This window comes from Notothenia coriiceps, unplaced genomic scaffold, assembly GCF_000735185.1.
Source record: "Notothenia coriiceps isolate Sejong01 unplaced genomic scaffold, NC01 NC01_scaffold00035659, whole genome shotgun sequence".
NCBI lineage: Eukaryota > Metazoa > Chordata > Actinopteri > Perciformes > Nototheniidae > Notothenia > Notothenia coriiceps.
This window is the reverse complement of record NW_011368360.1, coordinates 5,628-16,959: the sequence shown is the minus strand read 5'-3', so window position 1 is coordinate 16,959 and position 11,332 is coordinate 5,628. Positions and strand designations below refer to the sequence as shown.

Sequence of the window (11,332 nt, the reverse complement as noted above, 5' to 3'; positions counted from 1 at the left end):
ATAATGTGTAAAAACATGCTTGATCCTACGTATTACTGCACATAGTTTTCTGTCCATCATTTTTATTTTTAAAACAGGGTCATGTGACATAAAAGTTTAATAGCAAACAGCGGTTCCTCTTGTGCCAGTCCTGTTACACTGCCAACATTGTCTGTTCCGTTTGTAAAATGAAAGCTATATTATTATTATATTATTATGTAGGCACATTACCTAAGGCCCTTCAACATTGAAATGCTTGTGGTTGCAACACCTGTGTATTGTGTCACTTTGTCTGTTTGATTTGTTTGTTTTTCTTTCCCTCTCAGTTGTCATGGGAAATAAAAATAAAGAAAAAGCTGAAGATCGTTCCTGCTTGTCTGGGCAAATTCAGACCGACTGTTGGCCAGTGCTGCCACCAGTGCACCCCCAACAGTCTGGTGAGTGTGCAGCATGGGAGAATGTTAGAGAAAGAGAGTTGAGGAAAGTTTGAAAATGTGTTTAATTAAATTGAAATGTTCTAAATTTCGCCAAATTTTCCAAAGCACTGTCTTGGTTCGTCTGCAATACACTTGCAAAGTGTGTAGTAAATCTGATGTAGGGTTATTGGGAAAAGCGAAAGACATACACACACACACATGGACGGACGGACGGACGAACAGACAGTCTTGATTTTTTAGTTAACCAAAAATCAAAGAGGTAGATTTCCATCTTGACGCATTCCAGAAAATGCAATTGACTGAAGGAAATCACACTGACCCAACATGTCACACTAAGCTTTGTTAGGTTACTGAAAGATGATTTGATTTGCCCCATTCAGATGGCGTCTTTCAGTTGCATGTACATCTATAGGAAGACTTAGATCTGGGTCGATATTGACCTTCAGTAACCTTTGTTTGTTTTTATGACATGGCGTAGCGCAAGAAGACCGGGCCAAACGCATTCCTCGGCTTCCACAACCTGCTGAGTGTTAAAGAGACACACACCAGGTATTTATTGCATCTACAGTGTCCAACAAGATAATAAATGTTCCAGTCCCAACACACTCACCTATGCACACTTTCTGCCTCTGCATTGTGTGTTTTGTATCGCAGGTATCGAGGCTGGCTGGTGCGGAGGGTGTGCTGCGCGCTGTTCGTGAGTGGGTGCAAGGTTTACGCGAGTCCTGTTAGCAACAGATTGGAGAGAGTCTGTCAGAGCAACAGGTACCTGAGGGGAGAAAGAATGAGGAGGAGAGGAGTAGAGATGCCAGAAGAGAGTAAATAAATGATAGGTAGAGATACAGCAAATGAAACGGGCCCTGCAGTTCTAAACCGAGGGATGGAGAAAGAAGGAGGGGAGATAAGAGACACAAACAAAGATACAGAAAAGGAAGAACATTATGGGGTGTTAACAGGGTGAATGAAAGGAAATGGGATAACTTGGGACTGTCGTCACACTTTCTCTATCTCTGTCACTGAGTCTCCAGCTTGTATCTGTTGTTTTCTCTCCTTGGATGTAATTGAGTTTAACCTTTATGTAACCTCTTTACTCAGGGATGTTGTTGTCTTACTTGAAGGCGGGTGTTTGTCTGCATGTGGCACAAAAGAGGCTTTGTGATGTGTTAACCCTGCTGTCCTGTGACCATGGGTTACAGTGTGAAGGAGGCACTCTCAGCAGAGCAGAAAGCGCCTGAGGGGAGTGACAGCCGGGGGCAGCTCAGCCACCTCTCACCATTCCTCCCCCTCATTAACACCAGCATCTCCCCTGGCCTCTTACGGTGCGTGTGTGTGTTTTTCATGTGTGTTGGTCAAAGGGCAAGGTTCAAAGACTGCTGTGAATTGTTCATTTATGAAATTCATACTTGTATGTATTGATTTAAAGCTGCACAATGCAACCCTTTACTTACAATTAATAAATAGCATATATTCTCCAGTCAAAAATGTATTTCTTCTACAATTCATTCTCTTTGTTGTACCACAAGAAGACATTCCCTTGCAGCAAGGCAGCATAAAAACAATAAATATGAAAACAAATGCTTTAAGAAACACTTGAAGACATCAAGACAATGCAATTTCATGGAGATTGAAACAACAAAATCCCCCCTTCCTCTGCTATCGGTCGCTACAGGTGAAGCCCCTGCGATTCCATTTATTAGAATCATGTTTTTCCCATAAATTCCGTTCTGTATCTAAAAAGATAAAGCTGGTGACATTCAATATTTGTCTTATTTTTCTTGTCAACAAATCCCATGAATATACCGATACACGCTGAATTTATTTTGCTAACAAGTATTTTCTGTGTTGCCAAAGCCTGATGAAACGTATTCATCTGTGCCATAGACCTCTATTTTTGCCAAAAAGCTATACAGCACCTCAGAGAGCCAAGGTTTGTTTTGTTATGGTGAACATGGTCTATACTCCATCCTGCTGCCATACATTCTCACTGTTTTAGTAATGTCTGTAAAAAACCACAGAGCCCCAGCTGTTTAATTGGAGGTTTGTATTCAGGACATGTTCTGAAGCTTTATCTCTTCAGTAGGGACAAATGGGCTGGAGAAGTTGGACTGTTGTGAGAGAAGGACTTTTGGCCTTGGTCTTTTCACAGGATTTGTTCGCGAAAACAGAAGCACAGGATACTGTGTGCCTTATCCTTAAAGTACTACAATACCCAAGGGCATAGGCTGCTGTTGCTGTGAAGAGGAAGCCAGTCGAAGTGAGAACAACAACTGTAGCAAATTCAGAATCAATCTTTTGTGCAATTTGAAAAAAACAGCACACCATATTCTCCAAATTACTCAAGAATACAACAACAATGTGATTTATCTTGAATGTCTCATCGGTTTTCGAAAGAGCTCTCTATTTAGCTTAGTTTCACTGATGACGCCATCAACCGATTGAGGCCCAGTGATTAGATTTTCTTTTCTACTAAAAGGATCCTGTATACCAGGATGTATTTTTTACTGATGATCAATTAGAGCAGTGCTTCTCAAAGTGTGGCCCGCGGACCACTGGTTGTCTGTGAGCGCCCCCTAGTGGCCCGTGAGTATATTGGTAACATTTCACATTTGAAATAAATAAATAAATGTAAGTTTTCCGCACTCTCGCGGGAATATCTCCACAATGGAGCGAGGTTAAGTTTCCATTTTCAGGCGATTTGTAATGTGTTTTTTGATATGTGTGGAGTTAGGTGGCCCGCGAGTGTTTTTTTATTGGTTAAGTGGTCCTTGGTATGAAAAAGTTTGAGAAACACTGAATTAGAGGACGCACAATATGCCATCCTTTTTGCTACCTGATGGTGCCTAGAAGAGAAAATGAAATGGTTCATATACTGAGTATCATGTTGGTCAGATGGAACATTGTTCTTACCTCCATACTGATGGTTGACTATCAATCAGTAAGCCACTTGCTCTTCAAGATGACTGACCGTTGTTGAGGCATAAACTTGTCCATGGGCAGTGGAGGACATGCAACACACTTCGGTTGCTCTGTGGGAAAAGATATGTGTTGTATTTTAAATTGGGTGTTAGGGTTCTGTCAGGTCTTAAGAGCCTGTCCATGTCGCTTTGAGTTCTGCAAATGTCTGGAGAAATGGTTTGAAAACTCATGGAATTTTCATGGCTTTTGTTTAGTCTTTGAAATCTCTGTTCATAATCTGCCCTGCACTCTATTTGTTCTCGTCTCTTTCTCTCCCTCATTTACAGCTTCGGCCTCATCTCTATTAATTGCCCTCACCCTCACACACTCCTCTTTATCGTTTTCCATTTTGCTTTTTCCCATGTCATCAGTTTCTTTCTCATCCTTATCCTTCTTATCCCCTAGTTGTCTCACTCCCATCTATCTTGTTTACATGTTGCCACACTTAAATCAATCCTTACTTTCTTTGCTAAAGCTCCCTTTTGCTCGACATCACGTGATAGGCGGATTTCTATCAAGCCTCTATCTCTATCCGGTTATTATTCCTTATGTACATTGTTCCCCTCTCCTTCTTATCTCAAGTCATTAATTTTTTTACCCTTTATTTTCTATACATCTCTCCTCCCACTATCGTCTCCTGGCTAGATTCCTGAGCTGGGTGCTGCTGAAGATGTTTTCTTCCATGTTTGGCAGTATTCAAGCTAACCTCAACCATCTGCCGGCTTTGCACAGAGCTTCCCAAGAGGTGCAAGTATCCATACACCCACACATGCATATGCCGACGCAATGTGCTCATTTTAATATTCAGAGAAGATGAAATGTCCATAAACGTATAGCTCAAAGGGTGTCAACTCGTCCCACAAAACATTAAAAGCCCATTCTGCATTTACTGCCACTAATATGATGTTTTGGTTCGCGACACATCCACACTCAGGATATGCTCAGCCGTTTAATGAGATTGTTAACATCTACAGCCCTGTGTGTACACATCTCCTACAAATCAATTGAAGATAAAACAAAATTATCATATTTTTTTAGTGAAGTAAATGTACTTTTTTAAAGTCTGTAAAAATAATGAAATGTTCATTTTCAAGTACTTACTTGCCTTATTATAGTTTTTATACTGTTATCCTTTTCTTGCACCTTATACTACACAACTCTAATTACATGGTTGACTGAATAATTATAGGTAATAAGTCAGGGCTGCTGTTGGAGAGGTTCACGATGGAAATAAATGAATCCAGTGAACTATATCTTTGATTTCAACCTCACTGAAATGCAGTGTATTACGCAAATGAAGGCAAAGCCACAAGGACTTTCGTTTTTTGGAATATGGTGCATTTTTTTTTATGTTGTTTACTCAATTTGAATAGTGTCTTTTGATTTTTGATTTTATTATCCTACTGATTCTGCCAGTATGTTCTCATGTTTAATTCACACATACTTAAGGGTAAAGAGAACTACTTCATGTGAGATACTGAATACTTGCATGTTTTTTGCAAACCCTATTTCTGTAGTGCCACGATATCGACAAAAGCATAATCCCTTTTATCTGTCTGCTTTCATTTCACTCGATATACAGTATAATTGAGTTCGTCATAGTTGCTCTTTATTTCCATGTTTCTAATGGAAGAAAAAAAATGCTTCTAAAAGAAAAAGGGCCACATAATATACAGAGTGATAGAGCTGTTGCTGCCCTTGGAACAGGGTATGCTGTCACTCTACAGTACATACTGTCACTGTTCTTAAATCTCAATCTCTACATGAATGGCAGCATTCCATTCCAGTGACTGTTGGATTCCAACACAGAGAAATGCTGTCAGTAGTTTATAGAATAAAGTAAGAAAAACATCAATTTTACTCAAACATGTATCTATAAATAGTAAAAACCAGAGAAGCCTTTAATTTTGCAGTGGTCTCCAAATTTTCCAGAGCTGTATAACCTTAATCTCTGTCAAGGTTCAAGGTTCTTTATTGTGAAACTAACATAGCTACAGAGTAATTATGTCGTTGAAAATCTTAGGTCACAGGCTTCTCCAACAATGCAACACAATAATACAGATAAGCAGACAATATTAAAACAATATTAAAACATACTATATTCAAAGTAATACAAAAAAGAAAAAAAGAAAAATTTTAAAGTGGGGGAAAAACAGAAAGTGAAATAGTGCAATACGAGTCTATATAAAAGTTATTGGAGTGATATATTAGATAATAGATAAATAATTACTAAGTAGCAGATGAATGTTATGAAATTATTTCAGCAGTTCAGTTGTTTAACAGTCGGCATCTTTCTTAATTATTCAAATTTAAAACTTAATTACATTTTGTATGTGGTTTCAACTTTTTCAATAGGTTTTCTTGGCATTGCATTCTTCTGATGTCATCTGAAGCTTGTGGAGCTAGATTATAATATTGATTGAATATGAGGCCACAGAAAAACTCTAATCCAGGCGTCACCTCTGCACAACACAGTTGTTTGCCATGATGAATGACAATGTGAAGGCTCCTGTTTGACTAAAGCTGCTTCTCCTCTGTAACTCAGGGATCGGTGCTGGTTTATGTGTATTCACATCAGAGCGTCGTGGACTGTGCTCTCATCCCTCTGGTGCTCTTCTGTCACAGCCTCAGAGTGCCATACACTGTTTTCCCGCTCCACATTACCAGCTCCTTCATAAGGTACAGTCATACACACATAAACTCACAGAGAAGCATAAAGCTAAAAGGTATCTTCCACCACAAATAAAGCTTGCAGACAAAAGATTAGGAAGCACTCTGTTTGTCCTATAGATCAATCCTGCAGAAAGTCGGTGTCCTCGTACCACCTGCACTGACGAAGGAGGATGCTGAGACTGACAGACTGCACGCCCCCGTCATGACCTCTGTAAGTCTGTGTTGTTGTTATGGTTTTAAAATGAGATTGGATGTGGCAATAGCCAGAATTATAAAGAAGTTCTGAGTCAGCAGTGGACGCCTAAACACAAACGTTTGCTCAACAAGATTCTAACAAGATAAGGATTCAACAGACATGCAAGTAGCTCAGAGAGTCTGAACTAAGGCACAGAGGCGCTATGAGCTGAATGCTAACCTGCGGATTTAGCTGCTGGAATATTCTGTTGCGCGAGTTTGGCAGTTGTCGACTAGAGTTTCCCACAAATTAAAACCAAAATGGGTAAAAAAGGTAATGGGGTTCAAAGTTAAAGTCAATTATCCTTAGGTCATCATCTGTGCATATTATTATTCCAATAAATCCACTAGTTGAGATATTTCACACAAAACCACAAATGTCAACCTTAAAGTGGCACTCAATTAAAAAGTCAGAGGATCAATTCAGTTCGGAACCAAATGTAATGGTTAGCTAATAGTCACTGATATCATTTAGTCCAAATTGGTGACCCAGAAAACTGACACCAACATGTCCGTCCATAGAGTAACACCAGTAGCATGGCTAAACATCTGAGTTTTATTTGAAGGTATCACTGCCAATGCAAGACGCATTTGCAGAAGCTACATGAAGCTAATTTAGCCTGTAGCTTCAAGTGGGATGACTTTGAGGATTGCCTGTTTAATATCAAATGTATTTAAATGCAATATCTCTCCTACTTTTGATTCACAGAAGTCTTTAAACAACTGTTTACACATATTCAAATGCCCACTTAAAAACTGAAAAGCTAATTTACGTTTCGTGAACCCTTTTCTGAGAGTCACTAATGATAAAACACCTACCTGCTAACCTCTCCATCCTGACAATTGAGCAGTGCGTCATATGCTGCATATGTGAACCCAAAAACAAGTCTGTTTACTACTAAATTGGAAAAAAGCACAGGTCCACGAAACAAATAAAACGTTGCTAAAGCATTTCGCTGAAAAATCCTTCACTGACAGCAGGTAATTATATGAAATTGCAGGGTAAGATACCTGTCCTTCTAATTTGGCTGTTTAGCGTTTGTGCATTTTGGTTCAATTCATACACACTCACACTCACATGCACACACAAACACACACATTTCATTGCACTCCGTGGTGAAGTGTTATCACAGGCAGCCCCTCAATCAGAAACCTGTCTCTTCAGCCTTCTCCCTCATTCCCCCGTACTCATCACACTCTCTATTCATCCTCAAAATTACCAAGGCGCTTGAGTTTTGCTACAGAGATTGCAGCTTTGGAGTTGGTTGGATTGACAAAGCAATGAGGAAGAGGGCGGAGGAAGCAGAAGAATAGTGTTTGGTTTGATTGTGTGAGCTTGGCAGGTCTGAGCAGGTTGCTTCTATCTTTATGAGAAGGTGATTTATGTGTTTTGGCCATATTTTAAAGATTGATATGGTCTGTAAAAAGGACTCCCTCCCATCTCTCCTGCGTCTATCACACTTTCCTTCACTACCATCTTTGTACTCTTCTTTCGAATGCTGTGCTGTTTACTAGACTTGTTATCAATGATCAACACTTATTCATCATTCTGTCTTTATGTCTAACAAGGTAGATATTTTGCGCTTTGTTTTAGTTTCCCTAAAGACGATTTAATTTACCTGCTTTATTATGATCAATATTTAGCTATACAGCTCAATAAAACGGTTCCGTCTGGCATTAATCATCCAGGCTACAGCCACAGTGGAACATAAACAGGTTGTTTATGCGTGACGCAGCAAGCCGTTTTTCATAGATCGTTTATGTGAGTAAGTATATTGGCTGTGCATGTGGAAGCAGGCTTGTGTATTGGTTTATTTCAATGTTAAAAGACTGTTATTGTTTATTGAGTGCAGGCCTGCTTGGCTGCTTCTCAATGGTAATTGAATTGTCCTTGGCTGTAAGGTGAAAACAGTTCTTGGGGCAGGGGAAAGTATCTCTGAAATGTCATGAAGTGTCCTCCACAGTCCCTTTTTTTAATCAGCTCTTTATTCTGGCTGCTTGCTGCGTTTGGACTTTTCCTCCCTCTGCCACCCTCCTCACTTTGTTTTCCTGCCTTTTGTATTCCTTCAAAGGTCTAGTTTGCTAAATTTAATAAATGCACAACAGGATTTTTTATGTGAACTGCTCCCCTACTGCGAAGACCGTTCCGACCTTAGTCTCTGCCACCATCTCTCCTCAGCTGGTACGTGAGCTGCTACAGGAGGGTCAGGCCCTAAGTGTCGGCGTGGCAGCGGAGTCTGGCCGGGGCGGCCAGTGGCTGGCTTCCATCAGACAAGTCATCAAAGAAGGATCTGTCCCCGATGTCAGTCTGGTACCTGTGGGCATCTCCTACGACTGTGTGCCAAAGAGCAACAAACAGGTGGGTGCATGTAAATACACATACTTGCAAGCACACACAAACACGACCTAATGAAATCCCTGGGTTATGTCTTCAGGAGCAAGTGAACAGGTTGGTTTAAGAGCAGAGGTATTAAAACTGTGAGGTGCGTCAAGTTGTAACTCACTAAATCCATGGAAACATTAAACCACCTGTCTTCATTGCAGGTAGTTGTAAAATTAAGAGCATGCTTATTCCTCAAATAGTTTTTGGACAAGGAGTCAAGGAAAGACCGATTACATTTTGGAGCTGATCCTAATCACGCGAGGGATACACAATTTGTGATCCATTGTTGTTATCACTGCATATTCATGTTTGTGCTGCATTCATGTGGTGTAAAAATCACCAGAAATTGAGTTCAAACTGAGAAAAGTCCTGTGACCGCCGGATCAGAAAAGGTTTTCAGTGTTAATGAAATGCTCTGAGCAATGACGTACAACAATTCCGCTTTGGAGCGACCATGTTGTTCCACAATCACTGCTTGAAGCTCAAAAACACACTAAAGTTAATCTGTGCATTTTTTCCCTTTTTAATGGCAATTGTGATTTTTATAGTCTCAATTAGTCTTGCAGTCTGTTCTTTTCACTTAAAGAAGATACTCCAGAGCGGGTGTTGCTTTTAGTTAATTGCCATGATAAGGTCGTCCACTAACCATTTTGTTCTGTCATTCAAACAGTACTAGCAACAACACTATTGATCTTAGTGCTCCTCGTTGATCCTGCTCATTAGTGCTATTGCTGCTGTAATGTCCCTCCTAAAGGCACGGTCTCATTAAGATTCAACGCTAACTCTCTGTTCATATCTCTCTGAAGACTGTGTGTGTTACATATCCTCACAGATTGGCCTCAGCTCTGTGTTGCGCTGGCTGTGCTCTCTCCTCTGGAGGAGACCGGAAGGAATTGTGAGGATCGACCTCGCCCAGCCTTTTTCTCTCAAGGTGCAGAGCAGAGAGCATATATCATTCAAGACTTGCTTATCATTTACAGAAAATGTTCCAATCCCATTTTTGCTGGAAAACCCTTTTAAAATCTATACATTTCTGCATTTGACATATCATCTCGGGATAAAGATTTAGATTGGGCTTGAGTTTTTGCCTTCCTAAAGTATGGTAAAAACTAATCCTAAAAACAAATGTTTGTGATATTTTTCCTCTCCATTTATATTTGCTGTCTCTATAATTACCATCTTGAGGCTTCTTCTGGGGTTTGGACAGGCAAAGAATAAGCCTACACTCACCTCGTTAACTTGGCTTACCCATATCAATTAACTTTATCTTGGCTTTAATGATAGAAAAGGAATTCAATTATACAGTGGGAATGTCAAGGTGATTGTAAATATCCTTGATTCTTACAGTTTGAGCCAACTTCCAGAAATATTAAGTGTTGTGTGTGTGTAAGTGTTATATTTCCAGACCTCATTATTTACTTGAGTTTACAATTTTGACTGTCATGATTAGAGCTATTCTTTTTTGATTTATCCTGTTGGCAGAGGCAGGTAATTTGGCATTGGGACAGCAGACTGTGCCAGCGGCGTGGATCATAAAAGCTAAAAGGATATTGTCCATAAGAATGAATTTCAGGCATGGTTTGGGAGCTTCGCTGTTGGCCACAGTGTGTTTGATCAGAGCCAGAATTTGCTCCCAGTTGTGGAGCCTAGTTAGACTTTCCAGGAACAGGATCAGAAATGTCTTTCAGCTAAATTCAACATACCGTAATTTTCGGACTATAAGGCGCACCTGAATATAAGCCGCAGCAGCTAAATTGAATGATGTGTACATATATAAGCCGCACTGGACTATAAGCCGCAGGTGTTTTAATGTTTAATTACCATATGTAAGGGTTCGTGCACAGAGGGGATTGTCGGGAAAGAGATGGCTGTTTGAGGAAGCTCCCATTTATTAACATTTCAACAAACAAGTTGCATATTTGCATAACGTATTCAAGTGTTACCATTTAGTGCAATAGTAGCTACAGAACATGTACTGTGCTGTGTAAACTGTACTGTATCACATAGCGTTTCAGACACACAAACTTTTCAACTTTCGAACTCCCAGCGCACGTACCGGCAGTGATCTACAGCAGTGGTTTTCAACCAGTGGTACAGGGACAAACTGTCTCGCTCTCGTAATGTCTGTCTGTCTTGCTCTCGTTCTGTCTCTCGTACCACTCGGTTCTAATTTTACTTTTGCGCGCTACCTGTCTCACTCTTTTCCGGCCTCCAGCTTTTCCTGCTGGAGCCCGCCGCTTAAAGGTGGGGGGCGCGGACCGGCCATAGAGCCCATAGAGTTAAAGGTGGTGGACTGTAACCTGTAAAATCCATAGATTTAGGAGGTCCTCTAGTGGCCGTTAGCTGTAAAAATCCATAGATTAGCCGCACCGTTATATAAACCGCAGGGTCGAAAAATGGGAAAAAAAGGCGCGGCTTATAGTCCGAAAATTACGGTATTATTATTTGTATGATGAGCTTTCTGCCTTCCTGTCATTAGGAGTTAAAAATGTAATGACTATGTAATAGATTAGATTAGAACCTTCATTATCCTAAACTGCTGGGACATTTCCCTAAAGCCAATACCTTTTATATTGTCTACTCTTCACTTACTTGTCAGCATAGGTCGGCATTGATGTATAGAGCCGACAGAAGACCTTGTTTATATTGGCATCATATTGAGAAGGCACAC

At 40.3% G+C, this 11,332-nt stretch overlaps 1 protein-coding gene across 1 annotated transcript in view; it reads left to right on the top strand.

The window, feature by feature from the left end:
• Nucleotides 1-305: 305 nt before the first annotated feature.
• Nucleotides 306-11,332, top strand: part of LOC104963151 (glycerol-3-phosphate acyltransferase 1, mitochondrial-like) — a gene marked incomplete at its 5' end in the record, with an annotated part of 14,593 nt that continues 3,566 nt past the window's right edge. The window contains 9 exons of the mRNA XM_010791714.1: nt 306-416; nt 895-965; nt 1,071-1,181; nt 1,613-1,735; nt 4,017-4,116; nt 5,917-6,050; nt 6,162-6,255; nt 8,458-8,637; nt 9,494-9,592. Of these exons, the coding sequence (XP_010790016.1) occupies nt 306-416; nt 895-965; nt 1,071-1,181; nt 1,613-1,735; nt 4,017-4,116; nt 5,917-6,050; nt 6,162-6,255; nt 8,458-8,637; nt 9,494-9,592 (1,023 nt within the window). The remainder of the gene's footprint in view (nt 417-894; nt 966-1,070; nt 1,182-1,612; nt 1,736-4,016; nt 4,117-5,916; nt 6,051-6,161; nt 6,256-8,457; nt 8,638-9,493; nt 9,593-11,332) is intronic.